Source organism: Corvus cornix, chromosome 1A, assembly GCF_000738735.6.
Source record: "Corvus cornix cornix isolate S_Up_H32 chromosome 1A, ASM73873v5, whole genome shotgun sequence".
In the NCBI taxonomy this organism is placed as follows: domain Eukaryota; kingdom Metazoa; phylum Chordata; class Aves; order Passeriformes; family Corvidae; genus Corvus; species Corvus cornix.
The window spans coordinates 56,456,831-56,480,260 of NC_047057.1; the positions used below are offsets into that span (position 1 = coordinate 56,456,831).

Consider the following 23,430-nt stretch of genomic DNA (forward strand, 5'->3'; position numbering starts at 1 on the left):
AAATTGATTTGCAAGAGTCTGGAAGAAACACAACAAACCAGAGGGTTTAAAAAGTGCCAGGGTAGAACTGCCAAGAGAAGAGGGCATCATCCTGTTCCTTTTGGCATTAAGGACAGAGCTGGCTGGGGGTATAAGCAGCAGTGTGAGGCTTGGTGCACCACTGCTGGAGCAAAAAGCCTCTGCTCTGTGGAGGGACCAGGTGTTCCAGATAGAAAAGTCCCTTGGTCATCCCCACAGGTGCTTTACCCACCTCAGGAGGGTCATTGCTGACAGCCTGGCCACAGTGTGACAGCCTTCCCCAGGGTGCTGGGGAGCAGGGGGTGGGCAGTTTGACAGCCTCGAAGCACTCAGGGCTCTGCTCCGGGGGATGCCAGCGGGGCAGAGCCCCCAGGCTGTAGCTGGGCTGATGGGGACTGGGAGAAGATGTGGTGAGAGGGAGTGGCCATTACAAAGCAGGGAGAGCCAGGGACTGTGGCCAGCAGACAGGCCCCGAGGAGCACTCCAGGTACTTGCAGTTCTTGGAGTACTTCTGCTGTATATCCAAGATAAGCCATGTTCTCCCTTCTCCTCTCAGGTTTACATCTGTTCAGTAAGGAACACAGTGACACTGATTTATCTAGGCCAAATTGCTGACAAGTTGTTTGGACAAAGTATTCTGAGTGGGCAGATCTTCCTTGTGTAACAGGAGAGTGCAGGGCAGTTTAAACAGGCATAATAATCCTTTCTGTGCTCCTTTCAACCATGTTTTATTTGTATTCTGAGTCTCTGCATAGAGTGGAATAGCAGTGTCCTGGATCTTGAGCCTGGGGGCAATGCTGTCAATTAAAAGACTCAGCTTACATTTGTGGAGCTGAACCAAGACCCATGTGCAACACTCACTGAAAGCAAAACCCTTTCAGGCTGAAACGATATTATTCAGTATAACAGTTATTAATTCACATTCTTTGCTCTAGTCTGTAGTTTTTCTATATGCAAGTATCACTTTGCTGCTTAGTTATTGCTGACTGTGTTTTCTAAATGTCCTTATGCTTAATTTTTTTTGCGGTTTTTCTGTAAAACTCATTTTTGATTCTCTAACCCCTGCTTATTACATGCAAAACATCCTGCCAACCATTTTTGTGCAGCCCTTTTCTCTAATTTTCATTGTTGAAGTGTTCTGTTTTACTCCATTTTCCTTTCAGGTTCCATATGTTCTGCCTAAGTAGTTTTCAACCTCCAGATTTTTGGAGTCCAAAATTATTCTGGGGGAATTATGGTTTCCTGTATACCACATTCAAGTCCACCTGATAATAGGCCTTAAAAAAAAAGTCATTTACCTTTGCTGCAGATCCTTTAAAGGCAGCTCACAGAGGGCTCACATAAGGACAGTCCTGTTTGAAAGCCTTTTTTCTGAATACTGACACTGATTCATCAGAGAAACATCATTACTTTTCATTATATGCATTATTGTTTACTAGCTCCTGTGTTTAGTTTCTCTTAACATTCTCCATAAACTAATTTTCTTAAAACCTATTACCATTTCTATTGCACTAGGATCTCGAAATACCTTTTTAAAATTTCATTTTCTTCCCAGTGTCTCCCTTTTATCTCTAGGCTGGCCATTCATTACAAAGGTGATGCTTATATTCAGCACTCGAGAAAGATGAAGCTTTGGCAGTGTAACAGCCACTTGTTTATTCCCAAACCAGACCCAGCACAGTTCCCATAGAGCCTTCCCTCAGTGCTTTTCCCTTCTCTTTTCTTTCAGGAAAACAATCCCATTTTCATTAACAATGACAGATTGGTCCTCATACCTTTATTTTTTTTTTGGTTTTTTTTCCCCCTTTGGCCATTCTAGTGAGCCTGCCAGACACTGCTAATTAGCTGTTGCTTAGATTTGGGCTTTGGTCCTCTGAGATGCTCCATACAAATGGACTCACAGGGATGTCTGTGCATGCTGTAGATGCAGATTCAGCCTTCTGCAATACAGTACAGGGTGCTTTTATAGCTGCATTGTCACTAAGGCATAGAACCAATAATTCATTTCATATAGGTCATGAAATACTTCTTAAGTGATCTGAAATTTAAATAACCTCTTGAGCAAGATTTGAACTGTATAATTTTCCGTCCTTGAATATCTGATTGTTTCAAAAAATGTGTAATCAGTACTGGAACCTATTATCCTTAGTTTAGGAATCCACTAGTATGACTTATCAGGAATTCAAAGGAATTCAGTTTCATGCCCATGAAATGGATGTAGTCAGAAGGAAGCTTGTTTTATGAAGGCATGTGCAATGACATGTAGACAAAATTACTTTAGACTTGTTTGAAATATTCATGTGAAGGTGGTACACAGGGCAAAATGAAGGAGAAAGAACAATGCAGGGTGATTTGCCAACCTTTAATAAGACCAGGGCATGCTTTTTGAGCTTGGGAAGGCAGAAAATATAAGAGCATTGTAGCAGGACTTAAACCAATGCGAGGTGATCGCACCAGGGCAGTGAAACTATTTAAAATGTCAATATAATTGTTTTAGGGCTATCTGCACTGTTAAGTGAGCTCCTAAAGGTACCAGAACTGTGACTGAGACCAGCACTTTGCTGGCACCACTGTACAGTAACTTGAATCCATACTTTATCATAGGTGCTCCAGAAGGCCAGAGATCTCCATCAAAGGAGGTCCCACTGCCTCTTTATGAGATCATCCCTAGGGAATGACCACCCTTGGGTCATGCTGCAGCACCTCCTTCTTTAATGAAGACTTTGGCTAACACTTAGATGCTATTATATTGTAAGATCATCCATCTTTTCTCATCTCCACAGAGTCAGGAATGAGGCAAAACCAGAGCTCCTGACAGAAAGGGAAAGGAGCTTGAATATTTTTCAGATCCATCAGTGACCTTAGTAGTCCATTACAAATACAGATGGAGGATCTTGACAACAGAATGTAGGTGCTGGTTTTAAGGCCTAAGAAAAGACTGAGAAGTGAAAGATGGGATTCATTCAATTAAATATGTATGTCTGAATGTATCCATGTTTGTGCTGCCCAGCCCAGGTGTAGCCAGTACAGAGAAACTGACAACTGACAACAAAGTCCCCTGACAACTGGGGACTTTTACAAGAAGACTTCTACAGAAGTAGATTTTTAAAACCAAGACAAATATCACCCAAGAAGCCCGGTTTGATATTGCTTATATTTAGGAGGCAAGAAGTGGGATAAATGGGCACTAGTCACAGCAAATCACGGGCATCTGGGTTTTTTCAGTTCACAGTAGCTTGAGGACCCCACAGTCACTGTGCTCTGCTGCACTGTGCACATACCTGCCCTTCACACGGCACTTTCTTCTGAGGCGTGGCAGAAAAGCTGACACGGTGTAAGATGCCAGATTTCCCCTCGGGGTGCCGATGTTCAGATGTGGTGAGGCTGCCCTTGGGTTGTAAGATTGTCAACCAAATGACATTAGATGGAGGCCTGATTAGCTATAGGCATCCTGTTGCTTCAGCCTGTTTCCACACTATCCTTGACCCAACCACTCATTTTTAGCCTTCTGGTCTCAAAGATGTTTGTTTTCTGATCCATTCCCATGCTCAATAAACGTTTCCTTGCACAGTGGCCCAGGTGCAAAGTTGAGAAAGACAGCTAGACTAGAACTAGTAAAAGCTGTTGAGACAACATTTTGCTTCTCCTTTGGATTTTGGGCTTTTGTTTCCCTTCTGATTTGTGGAATCTCTCATTGTCTTTTAAGAAAAGGATGTTGATGCTAGCTATACCATGGGAATTACATTTCGAATGCCGGTGTTTTCCTCTCTTTTGACATTCAGTCGTTGATGAGAGCCACTCACTCTTCTCACATTATATTAACATATTAATATTCACACTTGTTCCTTTCCTATTAATATTCACACTTACTTCTACAGTAGAATTTATTTAAAATGTGCATTTTGGAAGCAGTTTTCAACTAAAACTTGATAGAACATCTATTACTTTGCTTGCTTCTTCCATGTACGTTCTCTAGGCAATGAGAAGTGTTTGTGGAGGCTGGATTACAATGCATTAGTTATGTATGCATGCACATATATTTATAAAATTGATATATGCCATATACTGTATGCATATATTGTGTAACTAATGTTAGTGTTTCCATTTGCAGATCTCAAAGAACTTTGCTGAGCAGTTTAATCTTTTTTACCTATTTCTTAGTCATGGGGAAGCCACGGTAGAGAGGGGATGTGGCTTGTCTAAAACCACATTATCAGGTCAGAAAGAAAGGGAATCTATGTCTTTGATTTCCAATACAGTGCGGCATTGGTGAGCAGGGATATCCGTCCTCTTACAGGTAACTTCTATTTAAAATAAACACCTCCATTTGGAAATTCCAACTCAATTGTCAACCTTTAAAGGAGTAAATTTAAAAATAAGAAAAGTCTGTAAAACGTGAAAAACAGGTCCTGCTGGTACTTAGAGTAAAACTTGACCAGTATCAGTTCAGGTCTATTTGCAGGCCACAGTTAAAGGAAACAGTAAATTGAGGTTTTAGACTCCTAGTACCAACCAAAAAAGGCTGTGACATGGGACATTATGACATTGATCCAGGATGAACTCACTCTTCCAGTTCAGATATGTAAAATGCGCCTAATCTGGTGTGTTAACTTTTTACTGGCAGGCTTTGTAAGAGATCAGTTACTGTCTGTCTGCACCACTCTAATTTTATGCTGGACAAGTAGCATCTGTCTTTCTGCAGCCAGCATAAAGCCAGCATAAAACTGACATAATCTATGCATCAGGTCCTCCTGTTAATTTGACAGAGAAACAATGGTGTGACCGCATCTGAGCTGGATCCGTTTTGTCCTGCTGTCTAATCAGTGACACTGAGACCTTGTGCTAATGGTGATGGAAGAGCGGCCCTAGCCCTATGGCCCGACCCCGCCGCCGTTTCGCATTCAGGTTGCCTTGACCATTCCCAAACGCATTCATTCAACCGGGGACAGGGAAGAGAGCAGGTAACTCTGCTTTCCCACTTTCCCGAAATAGCAAGGGAATACTTGCGGACGCCCCCTCGCTCCCGCAGTTTGCTGGGCTCCATCTCCCTTTCTACTTCTGCCCGCGCCGCCGCCGCTGCGGCCATGGCTGCACCACGCTGAGCAGAACCGAGAGGCGCTGACACCGCGGCGGAGGGGCGGGAGGGGACCGCAGGGAGGGGGGCCCGGGCGGGAGCAGCCCCGCAGGCGCAGCGCCGACATCCCCGGCGGCACGCACCGCTCCGGCAGGCTCTGCCGCGCCGCTTCCCCTCTCCGCCGGCGGCAATGCCAGACCGGAGGACGCTGTCATCTTAAGGAGCGCAGGGGAGGGACCGTGCGGAGGGGAGGGCGGCGGTGCGGCGCCGCGGGAGGAGGCGGCGCCAGCAGCAGCATCTCCGCGGAGCCGCCGCACGAAGGCGCGCTCCCGGCCGCCCCGCTCGCCGCCCCGGCCTCCAGCGCGCCGCCGCCTCCCCGGGCAGCGGGGGCTCGCCCGCCCGCTCGCCAGCCCAGGCGCCCCCGCCGCCGGGCCGCCGCAGGGCCGGGGGAAGGCGAGCGCGGCCTCGCCGCGTCCCGGGCGGGCCGGCGGGGGGAGGAAGGGGGCCGCGGCTGCGGCGGGGCGGACCGCCCCCGCCGCTCGGCGGCGGCTGCCGCAGGCGGCTCCGACCCCCACCGCCGTCCCCGCCGCCCCGGGCCGGCCGTGCCGGTGCCGCCCCTCGGCCGCGCCCGCCCCCTGGCTGCCTCCTCGGCCGCGCGGCAGTGCCGCCGAGGCTATGGCTGCGGAGGAGGTGCTGCAGGGCGCGGACCACTACAAGAGCGAGATCGAGCGGCTGACTCGGGAGCTCTCCGAGACGACCCACGAGAAGATCCAGGCGGCGGAGTATGGGCTGGTGGTGCTGGAGGAGAAGCTCACCCTCAAGCAGCAGTACGATGAGCTGGAGGCGGAGTATGACGGCCTCAAGCAGGAGCTGGAGCAGCTGAAGGAGGTGAGCCAGCCCGGCTTTTGTCTCGCCCCGCCGCCGGGGCTGCGGGCAGGTGCGGGGCGCCCCACGCGTGTCCGTCCCCGGCCCCGCGCCAGCCCCTGCGGGTGGGCGAGCGGGGATGCGGTGCGCGGGCCCCGGAGCGGCTGCGGGCTCCGGGGGTGGGGAGGAGGGGTTTCGCGGGGCCGAGGATCAAGCCGGGGACCGTGGAGCTTAAGGACGGATTACACGAGATCGCAACCCCCTTGCCCTGAGAAATTTCCCCAGGGCCGCGCTCCGGCTCCTGCCGCCGGCAGCCTCAACTTCTGGGAACAGGCGTTTGCGGCAGTGGAGGGTCCCCCCGGTCCTACCTGCACCGCATCGCCCCAGGCTTTTTTAGGAAGAGGAAATGAAACAGTAGGATGAGAGCTGGGCCAACGCAGTGTATAAGGAGTCGGGATCTCTGTAAACAGCTGTCTGCAGTGCGTGAGGAGAGAGACAATTCCTTTTGAAGTTATTTATAGACCCGCTTTATTCTGCCAGTGAGGGGAATCACTGCCATTGGGAGGGGGGGTATACGACAGTCTCGAGGTCATCCATCAGTGGAAATTAAACTTCTGCGTCATGCTGAAAGGGTAAAATACTTGATTGGAGGGGTGATTTGGGGTTATCTTTCAAATGTGTTTTTGTAACACTCAAAGTATGAAGTAGCTGGGTGTTACACCTTACCTTTCAGCTCTGCTAGAAGTGACTCCGAAAAATCATCACCCTCCCTGTGTTCATCCTTAAGGGAAGTAACTTGAGACTGATAACGGTGCACGTACATGGGAGCTACGGAAGGGCTGTGTGTGCACACGTATGCAGCACTCACAGCTCTGCACTTCATGGTGTTTTTGGACCATCTCAGAATGTAACTGACTAGGTTTTGTAAAGAGAAGATAAAGCATCAGACAGATATTCTCCCAAATTTAGAATGTATCTTTCTATTCTACAAAGAAAAGCCCCCAAAAATACTGCTATATAGAATGTGCAGAAATTCTGTTACAATTAATGAAATTTCCATTAGAAACCATGAACATGTTCCATATGGAGGGAAGCCACTTAAAAAACTTAGATTATTTATGAATATATTCTTTAGAATACTAGCTGATGCCCTTTTAGAAGTATTTTTAATTAAATAAAGATTTCATTTTACTTGCAGGTAAATGAGTTATGCTACAGACTTGGTTCAGTGTCCAGAAGAGTTGAGAACATTATATTTTCAGTACGAAGAATAAAGCTGTTTTTCAGAAAAACCTATTGATCTCCTTAAACTTGATCTCTGCCTCCCTGCCCCCCTGAGCCTATGGAGTAGGCTCAGGACTTCTGAAACCAGTAATCACAGAGTGAGGGATAGAGATACATAACTTGGCACTGGCATGAAGGCAGTGCTGTTCGAAATGACCTGGCAGTAACAGAGGAACAGAATTAAGGGGGAAAAGTGCAATGCAGTTTCTAGGGAAAAAAAGAAGAAGAAGACGACGAAGAAGAAGGAGATAAGCAAAGCTGCAGCTAGCTGTTATCCCACCATAATCATGTACAAAAGAAGACTGATCAGAAGCCAGGATGACACATGGGTGCACAAGGCCACAGATAGAAAAGATAGTGCAAAGAATCGAGTTGAAGTTACTAAACTAGAGGGATTAGTCAATGCAATTAATTGAAATCAAAGATGAGCACAAACTCTCTTCCTGTTTACCTCCCCTTGAAGTCAGTGAGATTGCACGTTCTGCAGCCCAGAATGTCTCCTGTGGGGCCATGCCTTCAATGCTGTGCCAGCCACAGCATGGATACTGAGGGGATATCCACAGAGAGAGGAACAGGAGAAATCCTGTAGCTTGCCTGATGCCGAGCAAGAGTGGAGCTTCTCCAGTTCCCAGTCCAGACCTGGGGCTCTCAATTCCAGAGCTCTCCTTAGCAGCAGGTGGGGCATTTCCATCCCCCACCTAGGCTGCAAGAGATTTTATTTCTTGCTTTTAACCTTTATAGCAGAAACCACACTGATTCTCACTGCACATGCACCCTGCAAAGGAGAATTTTCTCTTAGCCCTTCCTGTTGCTGTAATCTGTTTTCTACTTCTGTGTTAGCACATCCATTATGACAGTTCCCTTAGCACAAGCCAGGCCTGTAACTGTGAGACACAAGCAAAAGGTGCCTCTGACGACACCAGTGAGGCAGAATTCAGGTAGTTCAGGCAGACTGTCCTGTGGAGTGTAGATGTGGGACTGTAGGGTTCTGTCTGAAAGCTCTTAAGGGAGCAGAGAAGTCCGAAGACACTTTTTTTAAAAATTAAAGCACCAGCCAAAACGTGTGGAGGAGGGTTTTTGTGTCCATACTCCAGCAGGCCCTTCCAAGAACATGCTGCCCAGTGGTAGGACATCAAATGCCCTGACTGACTGACTGACTGACTAATGGGAGCTGGGAAGAATTCTGTGCATTGCTCTTACTTCACAGCATTTGCATCCTCTTTGAAGCCATGTTGGGGCATAGAAATTAGGCCTCAGGTTTGTGCTAAAATAAGTAGTTTGTCCATTCCCAAGGAATAGTAGGTGCAAGTGGGTAGCCATGGTTACGTTACAGCTATTGCCTCTCCTTCTTCAGACCTTCTCTGAACAGATCCACTTACTATGGTCAACTTTTTTTGAGGCAAGTCTTCATCTTTGAACAGTTTTATTATTGATTTCTTGTGTTCTATTGTTAGGACTTCATTATATTGCTCAGCAAACAGAGCTGCCCATCTTTAACTACTCAGCCATGGTTTGGCAGTCTGGGATCTGAAGTCTTCTCCCATCCTCCTTGGCAATCCAAAACTCCAGTGGACTTCAGCAGTCCTTTTCCATATAAATGGCAATACCTCAGCTATACAATAATTTCCATCATTGGAGAGTGAAATGGGAAACTAAGGCCATTACAGGATGTTGAAGTAAAAGCAAATTACAATATATTACATTAAATATTAATACTTGTGTACAGGATATATGCTCTCCACTCTGCAATATAAATTGTTTTAGTAACTTCTGAAGTTTCTTCTGCTGTGTTCAGAGGTCTGTGCTTTAGCCCAGGATTTTGATGTTTTGGGCCATGAGATAAATTTATGCAAAACCACTATTATTATTTAAAACTTTATTAATTTTCATAGGCTTTGGGTTTGGTTTTTTTCAGTCTAAAAATGATGTTTCTCCACCTCAGTCAACTACATCTCAGCCTAGTAGAATTTTTGATCTTTGGTAAAACACTATCGTTTTAGGGCCTCTGTTCAGAATGTTACTTTAGCAGATGTGCTTTTAAACCTGCAGTCCATAAAAATTCAGAGACTAAGACTTGTTGCTATTAGTCATGGGATTGAAGGTAGCTTGTTTTCCTTGTCTTGCTGAGTTGGGAGTTTAATTACCATCATATTTTAGATAAAACATCTTCTAGTGGTTTTATAATATCTGGTCTTACATGTTTACATTGCATTTGCTGTAAGAATAACGTGTCTTGTTAGTTCTGTTTCTTTTAATGGAGGTGTAAAATGGCTTCTTATTGATCTTCTTGCCTGAGCTGTTTGCTGTAGCTGTCCCTGCTTTGGCATGGGGGTCCCTTCCAACCTCAGCCATTCCATGATTTTCTGATCAGCTACTGGGCACTGGTGGTCTGTAAAGTTTTTAAAGCAGAGAAATATCAGTCACTTCTAGTCATGATAAAATGGGGATGGAAGGCACCTTTGGTGTCCAACTCTACAAGATTTAGGGCTGGGAAATTGTAGCAGAGATTTCTTTTTGGGAATCCAATCATGAACATAGCAGCTGTTCCTCTCCTTGACTCCCTCTCTGACTGACTAATTTAGGCAATATCTCACTTGACTTCTTGGCTTTTATGTACTTCATTCTATGGAGATAAACTCTTCTGCTGGGTTACACATGGCACTGGCTATCTGATTTCCAGGAAGTTTGGTGCTTGCTTTAATTTAAACCAAATTATCTGTGGTAAATGATTGGAAACCAGGCTAGTGGTGAATAGCCCTATCCTTGTCAGGTGTTTGTTTTCTTCACCTCACAGAAAAGTTGTATCAATGATTATGAAGTGCTTACTCAGTTACTAACAGGGCTTCCAGAAGTAATTCTTGGTCTGTGTCTGAAAGGGTTTTTTGAGGAGTAGAGCTCTTCCCTGCACTGTTTCAGCACAGGTGACTCAATCTTCATCTCTCCTCTCTTCTGAAAGTGACACTGCCCCTCCAGCTCCCCCACTGTTCTCCAAAAGCTCTCACCCTCCTGCTACTTGAATCACCTCTGCCTCTTCCATCTTTGAAGTGTACATTTGGTGGGACTTGTCTGGATCCAAAAAGGCTGGAAGAGGGGGAGGCTCCTCCCAAAAAGTACTCCAATTACAGCCCTCTTAAATGTGGATTCTTATACACTCCTGTCTACATCATAGGATGCTTAGGAAAGCGTGAAGAATCCCACTGAGATGTTCTAAATTCTCCCCAAAGCAGAATGTGTTCCAAATATGGAGCTTGGGAGCTGTGAACTGATGCCATGTCAGTATATCTTTACACCTCCTTCCAGTGACAGCATCTGTGGCGGATGAGGCGAAACATTTTCGGCATCTCATCCTGATCTCACCACTTTGTCCTTGGCGCCTGTTCACGTTGTGTCACTCGGGAAGGCCGTGCTGCCCCACACCAGCTCAGAGATGAGGACATTCAGTTAGTACAGGCTGGGGACTGACTGGCTGGGGCTCAGGTCTGTGGCAAAGGATTTGGGAATCCTCGAGGACAGTAGGCTGAGTGTAGGACAGTGGTGTGCCCTGACATTGAAAATTCCAACAGCATCCTGGACCTTTAGTAGCAGAAGCAGAGCTGGTAGATTGAGAGAAATGATTATCACTTTCAAGCTGGCAGTTGTTAAACCACATCTAGAAAACAGCATCTGGTTTGGGCTCCCTTAATACAAGAAAGACGTGGATAAACTGGACTGCATTCAGCAAAGGACCACCAAGATGGTCAAGAGCTGAAACACTTGCCCTGTGAAGAGAGGCTGAGGGGGCTGAGCTTGTTCAGCCAGAAAAAGAGAAGGCTGTGAGGGATCCAGCATCAGCCTGTCCATACATAAAAAGAATATTGAGATGTCAGAGCCAGGCTTTTTGCAGCAGTGCCCTGTACCTCTAGTTGGAGGCCTGTCACTAGTGGTATCCCCCTAGGGTCGGTACTGGGCCCAGTATAGTTTAACTGATTCATCAGTGCCTTGGATGAAGGGCAGATGCCCCCTCAGCAAGTTCCCTGCTGACACAAAGCTGGGAGGAGTGGCCGATACCCCAGAATGCTGTGAGCCCTTCAGAAGGACCTCAACAGAGATGGGAAAGATGGGCACAGAAGAACCTTCTGAAATTCAGAAAAGGCAAGTGAAGGATCACGTCTCTCGTGCACCTGGCTGGGTGCTGGCCTGCTGGGAAGCAGCTCTGTAGAGAAGGACCTGGGGGTCCTGCCAGACAACAAACTGTCCATGAGCCAAAAAAGTGTCCTTGTGGCCAAGAAAGCCAATGGTATCCTGGGGTACATTGGGAAGAGCATTGCTAGCAGGTTGAGGGATGTGATCCTGCCCCTCTACTCAGCCCTGTTGAGGCACATCTGGAGTGCTGTGTCCAGTTCTGGGCTCCCCAGTACAAGAGAGACACAGAGCTCCTGGAGCGGGTCTAGTGGAGGGTGACAAAGATGAAGGGACAGGAGCATCTTACAAGGACAGGCTGAGGGAGCTGGGTCTTTTCAGCCTCGAGAAGAGACAAATGAGAGGGGACCTCATCAATGTCGACAGTGTCTACAGGGAGGATGTCAAGAGGATGGACCAGGCTCTTCCTGATGGTGCTAAGCAATAGGACGAGGCAAAGGGCAGAAATTGTTGCCCATTACAAGCAAGTTCTGCCTTAACACGAGGAAGAACTTCTTTACTGTTCAGGTGACTGAGGACTGGAAGAGGTTGCCCGGAGCAGTTGTGGAATCTCCTTCCCTGGAGGAAGGGAGGTTGGACTCGCTGACCTCCAGTGGTCCCTGCCACCTGCAGCCTTTCAGTGATTCTGTGAAGGGTGGGAAGACAAGAGATAACTGACATAAATTGAAACTATAGAGGTTCAGACTGAATGTAAGGTAGATCTGTTTCCCCCTGAGCACAGGCAGTCCTACAGGTTGACCAGAGAGGTTATGCAGTCTCTTTCCCTGGAATTTTTCAAGCCCCAACTGGACACAGCCCTCAGGAACCTGGTCTGAGTGCAGAGCTGATCCTGCTGTGAGAGGAGGTTGCACTATGGGAGGAAGGGGGCAGACAGCAAGGGACCTTGAGCAGTGCAAAGTCTCTCAAGGGTTCCCACTGCCTAGTTAAATTCCAGTGGCAGGTTGCTATAGGGTGAGTTACCCTATGCACAGTAATGTCCTGCCTGGAAACAGTGACTGAGCCTCACTTCATGCTTGAATTTCATTTTCTCTTGCTGGTCATTAAGTCTGCAGTGACCTGGGGTTACGAAGGGTGGAGTTTGATGTGCTCATCTCTCAGCAAGACTCTCCTACATCTCTCTCTGCCATCCCTGCCCCTGTTCTGGCTCTCAGCTGTGCAACTGTTCATACTGTCACAGCAGGGTGGAAAACTAACCTCAGTTAAAAATAACCGAGGAGGGGTTGCTGCTGTCTGTAACCCAGATTGGTTTCATTATCTGATTCACAGTACCTCCCAGTGAACTGTTTTACCTTTGCCTAAAAGTCAGCACGAGGAGAGGAGTGAATGCAGAGGGAAGAGGGGGACGGGATGAACTGCTGAAGCGGGTATTGATGTTAAGAGAGATGCTCATCAAATTACATCAGGATTGCTTCCTCCAAGAGGAAATGAATCCTGTGCATTAGCCTACAGAAAACATAAGCAGCTGGAATCATGTTAGGGGGAAATTAGGACTATTGTTGAAGCTTTGGCAGCATGCAAAGATAAATGTAGATGAACCTTTCGGGTTTTTTTCCAGGGACCTGTATTCCCAGTTCCAACTGTGTTGTATCCTTAGGAGCCAGTACAGATGAACATACAATATTAGTCCTCCAATAATAGTCAGCCCTTAAGCAGGGATGGTCAGCTTTCAACACTGGGGGCTCACATACTCACAAAATAAATCTAAACAGACTTCAATTTGTTTCCTCCCAATAGTTAAAATTATTTTCTTCATTTTGCTCTTTCATCAAATAAATCCTTTTCTAATCTGAGCGATTCTGATTGAATCAGTCATCTGGGTTGAACTCCTCAGAGATAAATGGAAGTTACAACTTCTATTGTAACTATCTATTTTCCATAGATTTTTTAGGAAATATTGGATTAGTACCAAATCTAATATGACTGATTGAGGTGTTACTGGGTAAGCCAGGCATTTTTATTGTGAACTACTTCCTGTGTAAGGCTTATGAATGTAAAATTAGGGGTCACAGGAGAGATTTTAATCTGAAGGTCCACATCTGTTTGGAATTAGGCCTTTTGTAGTGGATTAGAAGAGAAATAATTTGCTACCATCTTTTCACCTTCCTTTAGGTGAAATACTTTTCCTTCCCTTCTGTGTTGCCTAGTGGATTTTCTTTCTCAGGGTGTGTGTGTGCAGTCTGTGTGCACATCAGCATTCAGGGTGAACACCTGGCTTTATTGAAAGTGCAAGAGGGACAAAACAATGGTGGAGAAAATAAGATTTAGCATAAAACAGTAATTTGTGAACATTCATCATGGTAAAATGAGGAGCATTCTCAAAGTCAGAGTAAATTTGCACCTGGGCAACTTTAGTATACCTTATGCAATTGGCAGCTGGCGGAAAATACATGCAAGATTTTGTGTTTTCCTGGCTGTATTAAGGCTGTATCTTCTAGAAGAAGAGCTTTCTTCTTGAGATTGAATGTGTTTTTTCTTCAGTACCTTGTTCTCTCTTATGTATTTGCATTGTTGTTTTCTCCATATGGACAGTGGGAGTAAAATCCTGCTCCAGCTTCCCTCGGGTCTCTGCTATTTTGTAGGGCTTTGCCTCTGTTATGGATTTCCCTTCCATCTTTGTCTTGTAGCTGAGGGGGTAATGTTTAATTCAGTACAATTCCGTACTGTACTTTTTGTTTTGGGAGGGATGATTTTAATTTATAATGGTAGAGACTGAAAAGCATACATTCATTTCTGCTGAACTGTCTTACATCTGTTGTGTGACTTTCATACCCCTGTTCTTTCTTTATTTTCTTGAGAACTCAACAACACTCACTTCATGTGGGAGGAGAGAGAGTATTTTCCTTATTTAGAGGAATTGATATAGCATGTAGAGACATGAATGTGCCCTTTGTCCCTTTATCACTTGCATCACTCACAGCAGATGATTATGAGGAGAAACCAGCAATTTTTTGTACTGTACTGTGAATGCAGTCTGTGAGTACAGACCAACTACAGATGGAAGTAGCTGGGACTAGTCAGAAGGTGAAAAATGTGCCTGAGCAAGGGCAGGTGCTTAAAGCTGAACTAGGCAGGTAGAAATTAAGCTAGGTTGCAATTAGTGTTTTATTGAGGTCTCTACTTCTCTGCAGAGGGTAGTATTAAAAATAATTTTGAGATTATAATATTTATGTTTCTGAATTTCTTTCACTGTCAAAGTTTAATTAACTTGGTAGTTAAAAGAAGAAGCAGGCCACTGTCCTAAATCTCTGGTTTTGGGACAGACCTATGAGACACCAAAAGGCTTTCACTAAGACTGAAATGCGTCCAATCCCATTTTCTTCATCTCTCTTGGGGTTCCTCCCTCTCTTGTCTGCAGCCTCATTCTCATTCTTGTACAGTGTTTGTCTCCTGTTCATGATGGTTTATGTACTTTTAATTTTTTTTTTTCAGTCTTTGCCCTATATCTTACTCAGTGTTCATTTGCTGCTCTCTGAGATGTGGAACTGAATTTTTTATCTTAAAGAGCCTTTTGGTCATTGTGTGAATGTAAGAAATCTGGCCATTTTTGGCAGACTAGACCTTCCATACTATGCTCAGATATTGTAAGGACATGAGGGATTCCTAGAAATACTTTGAAATGTTGTTTTAGCATGGACTGAAAATGAAGCAACCAAGGATTTGTCCCCTCTGCTTTGTAGCGGCCTCACCATTAAAATCATCCTTGGAAAGATCATTTTTTGGGCAGCTTTAAAATCGGGTTGGCTGTGTGGATGCATAGGAGGAAGACACCTTTCCATAAGGCTTTAGGAAACTCACCACCCTTTTTTAAAAAAGGGTTATTCTCCCTTAAAAAACCCCAACATATATATATAGAGAGAGAGTATGGTTTCTGGAGTTACATATTTAAGCCCAGACAAGACAACAGGTGCCCAGTGAGCTTATATAATGCACTCTTTTTCTGATCACCACTGGGAACGGGGCCCATTATCCACACGGTCCTGCCATACCCTCTCCATCGCCCTTTCTCCCCTGAATCACACCTAACTTTCCTCTGCACTGTCTTCAACCCCTCTACACAGCAAGTAGTTCTCTAGCAGTGATAGAGACAGCTGTGCTTAGCCAAGAAGCGTGAAAGACATCCTCAGTTACCAGAGTTAGTGACCTTTCACTTCAGTCAATCACCTCCGGGCACATTCCAGCTAAATTTTATAAACTTCGTCTTCCCTTCCTGGTGGGTTGGATTTTTTTTTTTTTTTTTTGGTCTGTGTTTGTTTGTTTTTAATCCTGTGATCTCTCAGAGCTCCCAGGTGGCACACGGGTAGGGGGGCAATGCCGTGCGTTTGATGTGCACTCTGAGAAGTCTGTCGGCACCGAACGGGCTTTCCTCGGGTGCCTGAGTCACTCTGGATGGATTTAAATGTCAGCGTAGAGAGAATGAGCTGCAAAGTGCTGTTTGTCATCACTGGCTAATGGTGAATTCCCACGGAGGGAAGCTGGAAGCTGCCAACAGCTGCAGTTTTAACTTCTGTTTTGGATGCTTAGAGGGGGAAACCCAGCTCCTAGTAGTTGTAAAGCTCAGAAAGGAAGACAGAAAAGCAAGCTTTTAAGGATAAAGGTAGGAATTTGGGTCAGGCAAAGGGAACAGGTGGCTTGGTGAAATAATTAATTTATAAAAGCTTGGCTGTTGGCCAAACATGAACACAGCACAATTTGGATTTTGTCTTCTCAGGACTGGAGTATTGTCTACTCACACCCACAAGGCAAGGTGCAGGATGCCAAACTGCACTGAAGCCTGGCCCTGCCCAGAAGGATAGAACTCTCCACCTTTTAGCATTTGAGTGTTAAGAGAACTGGAGCATTTGGTCTGGAGGCAGATGGAGAGTTCACAGCTGGGCTAAAGTGTCTGTGTAGTCACAGCTTCTGGTTCTCAATTTGATGGCTAAGCCAAGATATTTAACAGCTGTATTGTCCAACCTGAACCTATGATTCCTTTTATTAAAAATGTGCTCTCAGTAGCTTGTAGTTCCTGTAACAAACACTATTAATAAAGACAACTTGTGGGGCTTTTTTTTTAGGTGAGTAGGAAAAGTTTTTCTCATACCCTGAATACCTCATAGAGTTTTTACAAAGCATGAAAAGGTTGCACGGGTCTGGGTAATTCCAGGTGACTGCACAGAAATGACAAACATGCAGAACTCACCTGAGGTTACTTGAGGACAACATTTGCACTGTCCTTTCTTTCTTTGATAATTGCTTGTAATTCCCACCTACAAACAGGAAACATTTAAGCATCCCATGTGAAGAATGCTATCTCTAACAAAATATCCTCTATTCAGGGTTGTCCCTTAGGGTCATCTGTAGCAGGTATGACTTGAAGACCAATGCTGAAGTCCTGCCTCCATGGGTAAGTCAAAGATAAAAGGGGGCAATGATTTATTGTTGAATCTCTGCCTACCACCCACTGGCAACCAGCACTGTCACCAAGATGCAAGTGATAAAATGTGTTGCAAACTGAGAATTCAGATTTCTTCCCACCGAAGTAGGAAGAACTGGCATAATTGTAATTATTGTGTCTCAAGCATGTGATCTTATTGTTGCAGTTTAATGAGCTGTCATAACTCTGCTGAGCTTCTGTGACTGCTCATGTGCGTGCACTTGACCAGCCCCAAATGTGTAAGAGCAAGGTGAAAAAAAACCCACAACCAAACACAGAACACAGCAGAAATCTGAAGGAAAGAGTTTTCAGCTGACATGGATCTTCCATCTGCAGTAAGCTAAAAATGTGCACTAGATCAATTACTAATCCATAAAATTTTAGTCATAAATCTGGGCCCTTGGTGACAATTTTTAAAGTAGATTGTAAGGATATGGTACCAAGGACTCCTCTGTGAAATAAAGTGTATGATACATAACATTAGAGAAGAGAAACAGAATTTAGATGGAATATGAGTGTCTGTGTGTACCAATAAGGGAGATGAAGTCTCATGGCATTGTTAGGAGTACATTACTTTGGGCATTAGGTAATTCCATTTCTTGGGCATTAGGTAAGCTTTTTATTTCTCTGACAGATAAGGGCTGATGGTTGCCATTTGTGGATGCTAAAAAGCAGGAGCAGAGGAATTTTCCAGCTGCTGAAGCATTTCATGAAGTTTTCCTTTGTCATGCTTTAGCTGAGAACCAGTGGAAGACGGTTCTGTAAACGAACTCTCTATCTCTCACCTGCAGGGCTGTTGTGAGAGCATAGTGGAATGTTTTGGTTTACTGAGAATAATATTTTGAAATGGGTGGTTATACCTCTTAGCCTATCACCTTGGTAGGTGGTTGACTGATGGGCCAATCATGTAATTTCTCTTTTGTGATCCATGCTATAAAAAGATGGGTTTTTGGCATTAAAAGGGCGGCTTTGACCGTACTTCTCTGACCTGAATCTGTGTCGTTTTTCGCTGTCCCTGCGTGCAACAGTGACACATAATAACAAAACTTTCACTTAAGATGCTGTAAGATCAGCTGTGTGAAAATAGTAGCAAATCTGGAACAACACAGTTGAGGGACGACATTTTTTCCAAATGTGCTGAATTTAATGTTACAAGGATGCTGTAGATTCTGAGATGCTTTCTATTCCCAAAATAAAATCCACGTTAAAGTAATAGAACTGAATTATCAAATTTAGATACCTGGAAATTTGTCCCCAAAGTCTGTATTTTATTTGCATTGGAAAACATTGGGTTTGCTTTATCAAGCAGGTTGAACAACTTGCATTGAAACCTATATTGCTTCTCTTTGCCCCCATACTTTGAAATTACAGCTCACATACCTAAGTGATTGTTGTGATACACACATAGGCTCCTGGCTTTAAATATTTTTGCTGTAGTTATTTAATACTGCATCATGATTTGTAATTTAAAGTATTTTCTGTCTACTTGTGTGTGGAGAGATATTTATTCAAGAACAGAAAATGCAGTGATACCTTGATTATAGTTCCAACACTTGTGTTTGAAAAGTACTTTACTCACTGCTCCCTGGGCTGATGTTAGAGACACTCAGAGTCATGCCTGTGTTTTTATGGTTGTTGGATTTGCTTTTGTAGCAGATTAGACTGATGGGAAGACGCTTAAACCTAAAATGAGCCTTGTTTGGATATAAAGAACCCTTTCCCTGGGTATAACAGGAAGAGTTGCAGGTGAAGACCATGCTGTGCTCACTTTTTATTCTATAAAGGTCTCTTATTTGAAAGATGCTTCTTGAAATGTGGCCCCTGGTTTCTTAAGCAGTGAGAGCTTGAGTTAGGCACCCCCAGCTGATGCTGGCTGGGTACTGAGAGCTGCTGCTTTGCTGCCATTACTCAAGGATGTGCTTGTTAAATATTCCAGTCTGAAGAAGTGGGTTTGGGAAAGGGGGTCCTGAATTCTGCCCCAAAACCCTGTAGCAGAGATTCTTCTCCTACCATCAGTTATTTTTGTAGCAGAAAGTAATCTACCCCTTGAAAAGGCATCCAAAATCTGATAAGCAACATTTTTAGGAGCCTGCAGTCCAATGGTTTGTGCTGTCTGTGGAGAAAGGAATCGCAGCTTTGCAAGTGGCAGTGTAATGAATAGTCAAGCTCTTACCAGAGCACTGGCCCTGGATGGATGCAGGGAAAAGCCAGAGGCAGTGAGTCAGCATGACCTTGGCTGCTGCCAGAGGGATGGGTATCAATCACATCCAGCCTCCAGGGGCACTGACATTAGTTGGGGTCTCTAGTGGAAAGGGGCTCTGGTGAAGTAAAAACCACTGGAATAATTAATCACTAGTGGTGTGTGTCTGAAAGGTGTCAGTTGTATACAGAGTCATGGAAACATCAACTTAAGGCAGTTGTAGTTATTAAAAGTAGGTCTAGTTCTTTGTTAGCCTGTGGCAGCGCAGACTGCACTCCGGGAAAGCGGAAACAGCCCGAAAATTCAGAATGCTGCTCTTTCTGTGAGCTGCAGTTTGGCACACTGAGTCTCAGCAGGGTGGGATAAATTGTTGTTTTTTGCATGACAGTAACACCTGGGGATTCTGTGATGCCTGGCACAATGAGTTGCAGGCATATAAATAGAAAATTAGAGATTTTACCGTGGAAATTGGACTTTGTCAGGGATTTGCTATTAAGGAATAATAAGGGGAATTCACAGATAAGTAACAGAGGTCCAGAAGCTGTGGCAGGATAGGCTGTTCAGCCATAATTTCAAAGGAAGTCTGTGGCTAAATCATAAGGAAAACATGGATTTTTCTCAGACCTAGTCCAATCATTTATCTTCCAAATCCTTCCATTTAAAAAAGCTGGTCAACCAGAAAGCCAAAGCAATCAACTGCCCTGTGCTCGCTGACCAGGGTGTGCACTGGCAGTGTCTCCCACCGGTGCCAGGGTGACCAGTAAGGCCATTTAGGAATGGTGTTGCTGGTAGTTTTGCTACTTTATCACCACCAAAACTAAAGGAAAAATGAGGATGAAAAACTCAGATAAAACTCTTTGGTTTCTCAGTTCATGGTTTGGCAGTTTTTCAGTGGCATTCTCTCTTGTCATTAGAGACCACCAGCAGCTAATCAGAGCATCCTATCTCCTTGGGCTGTACTGTCCCTGTGTGGTCCTGCTCCCACATACTCTGGTGATCCTAGAGCACATGGAAAGTACCTGGGATCCCGGAATATGTCCCCATCTCTCACCCTGAGCTGCCCTTTCTGCTTTGCTCTTTCCCCTTTTGGAAACTGTCTGCTCTTGGCTGCCATTCCACTATTTCTAACAATCTTCCTACTCCTTCCCGCTTATCTCTTGCTGAACCACAACTCTTCTCTGCTGGGACTGAGATTTTCACATCAGCATTTACTAATCCCTGCAGCTGGTTGAAATGCTTAATTTTTCATTTGCTCTTTCCATACACTTAGTTGTTCAGTGCTGGTTGGGGAAACCAAATTCCAGCTGCCTCTCCCTGCAAGGAATGCATCTCACCTCTCCTTGCCTGCGGTCTCTGAGTAGCCTCAGCCCACAAAGTACCCCTTGTTCCTGTTGCTGCATGGGGAAAAGTTAAATGACAGGCTTTACTGTAGTGAGATCCAGCATGTGGGATGACCTTTACAATGGCAATACGTGGGAAATCTTCATTGAAATCTGTGAGGCGTGACTTTCGCAGTTCTTTGGGAATTCAGGTCGGCTGAAATCTCGTGGGGTGTGTTGAGCACTAGATGAGGTTTCTTGCAGAGCTGGCAATGGTTAACGTGGAGCTTGGACCAGGAGCTTGTGGAGGGTGAGCTCTGTGGGGCAAGGCCTGCCCTTGCCCTCCTGTTTGTACAGAATGAACACAGTGAGCCTCTATTCTTGGCTGGCACAATTAGGTTCTATGGCAATATGAGTAATTAATAATAAAATGGGGCCTCTTCTGTGGAGGGGCTGTTAGAAATAATTTCCTTCTGCCAGTTGCTTCTCTAGAATGTGGTTTTGAACTTTGAGATCCTGAAAGAGATAATCGAAACACAAGCAGCTGTCACAAACCTTTAGCTCTGTTTGTGTAGGCAGTGGTGGAAAATCCCAAAATGAAATTGTTGGATGGTTCACTGGTTTGTGCATCTTTTGTTGTAACATCAAGCTCTTATGCAATGGACCTCTGTTTGATTAAAGACTCTTCACTAAAAGTGGGTTTCAACTGTCCAGATTTTTAATCAGGTGAAAAGAAGCAGAGCAAGCTACTGATCTCCTGGTTGCTCTTCACCCAGTTCATGTATGGCACGTACAGAATCAGCTGTGCTGTGCTGGACCAGGGCGATCCAGCTGCTGCAGCTGCAAGAAGTAGGCTCTTGTTTCCAGATGTGGTGTATGAGATGGTGGTGGATCTGAACCCTGCCTTCACTCAGCTGGGGTAAAAGGTGGGATAAAGCATTTGGTTGCTTTGTCACATCACAGTCCTTCAACAGCTGTTCCTCGTCCCCTTGGCAGGAGGGTGGCATCTGGCCATGGAGATGGGCTTCTGAGTGGTGGGAGCACAGTGCCAGGAACAGTGTGACATGGGCCCTCCTGTCCACATGGCTCATCGAGGTCTGAAGGCTCCTCCTGTCCATCTTCTTCCCCAGATGTCAAGGAAGCTGAACTATAGAGGCCTTCAGAGACTTCTTCCACAAATCTCTTTTTATCCTTTGCCAGATGTCTGCCAAAAAAGATGGTAATGACTCTGAAGTTTAAATTTAGGTATCCAAGGTGTACGTGATTCCTCCAAGTTTTTTACTAAGACTAATAAGAACCTTCTTCCTTCAATGAGCACAAACCTGACATTTTCAGGAAGCTGACAGCTGGTGCCATGATGGTGAAGATGACTGACTGAGAATGTCACATCGTGATTCAGGGGTTTAGAGTAGTGGGCTCCCAGTAAGCAATGCAAGAATGCAACTATCCTTGGTAGGTTGTATCTAACGAGGAGTGTATTCATCCCTGAACTGTTTTTTTCAATCCATGTTCTATTTCTACTCTGGTAACCATAGTAATTACACTAGAATTTTGTGTTTTAACATATTCATGCCCAAAATCTCTTCTGGCGGCCAGTTTATTTTTATAAAGATCATGTCGTGGCCTGCAGCCAAAAGCACTGGTGCTGATCCAGAATGCAAGGTATGCAGAGCCAGTTACAGTGAATATTTTTTCAGGTTTTTTTTTTAAATAAAAATATTGGACTCCATGACAGCACTGTGAGTTATGATCTGAATTCTCTGCTGCAGCACCTCTCCTGAAATCAACAGAATTATGCTGGCAAAGAACTTGGTTCTTCATAGTGTCAAGTCACACAACTCTTGACAGTGACTTCATTATGGCATTCCCAGAACAGTAAGGTGTTTTGATGGGAGGACTTGGCAGCAGACTGGAAGCACTGGTGACTCAGTGCACAGTGCCCTGCCTTCTGAGTCAAAAATGACCTGGTGTCCTGGCAGTGCGGTTTGTAGTTTGGTTTTTGTGTTGCTTTTATGAAATTATTGCATATTGCTTTTTGAAAAGGAAAATTAATATTCTGCTGCTTTTTTTTTGGGTAAAATTAGTATCAAGGTAGCTACCCTCAGCTGTCTGTTTTTACAGAGCTGGTAGGAGAGATTAATCACCTTTGTAATCGATATTCTTCAGTCACATTTGGTCAGAATTTGCCATCAAGATATTTCAAGTTACTCCATAGGAAACAGGGTAAAAGTTGCTCCTTGTTTGCCCTGGATAGTTAGGCCTAAATTGGTGCTCTGGACTTGGCTCACCTTCCGTGCTGAACTGCAGATGACCTCCAGAAGTCCTTTCCCCTTCAGCTACAGTGTGAATCTGAGTCTAAATAAAGGAGTTCTTAAAAGTGGCTTCAAAACTCACTGTTTACATGTGAAATCCATGGAAGATATTTGCTTCTCTGCTTGAATTCCCTCATCACATCCGTAAAGGGGAAATAAAGGAATGTAGAGCAAGAGGTCATATTTATAAAAGGAGCATCTCACCAGACAAGGCTGCACACTGGATTGTCCCCAGCAGAATTAACTTTTAATACCTGTGGAAAACCTCCTGAACTAGCTGGAGCTGGGATGCTGGTGTTAGATAAACCCAGTAAATTCGTTGGTTTTGTTCTTATGAACTCACTGCTAAAGGTTTGTTTAACCATATCTTTGATGGAGAGTGCTGGGTGTATTCTTTTTCCTCTTTATGTAGTAATAAGTGTAATCTAAATATAAAACTTGGGTGCATGCAGGCCTCTTATCCCACAGCATTAAGAGGGCAGATAGATACACATGGAGCAACAGGATCCCTAAAATGTGCATCCTTCCCCCTGAGATACACAGGCTGTAATGCCATGGCTGTAAATTGAGTTGTTCTGTGAGGGCTGTGAACCACAACTACCAAGAGAGAAAATGGACAATGTTGGTTCTCCTTCCCTCAATAAACAACAGTAAACAAACAGCAGCTCCCCTGTCCTCTCTGTCTTTATGCACATTGATTTATGGAAGTGTATAAATGTCAGCAGGAACTGGAATGAGATGGCATCTCAAACAAATGTAAAAATCTT

General features: G+C 44.8%; 1 protein-coding gene across 8 annotated transcripts in view; it reads left to right on the forward strand.

Annotated features, from left to right (window-relative positions):
- The first annotated feature begins 5,692 nt into the window (after positions 1-5,692).
- Positions 5,693-23,430, forward strand: part of BICD1 (BICD cargo adaptor 1) — a 169,702-nt gene continuing 151,964 nt past the window's right edge. For all 8 annotated transcript variants that reach the window (XM_039570409.1, XM_039570412.1, XM_039570407.1 and 5 more), the window contains exon 1: positions 5,693-5,980. In XM_039570409.1, the coding sequence (XP_039426343.1) occupies positions 5,768-5,980 (213 nt within the window). In that variant the 5' untranslated portion in view covers positions 5,693-5,767. The remainder of the gene's footprint in view (positions 5,981-23,430) is intronic.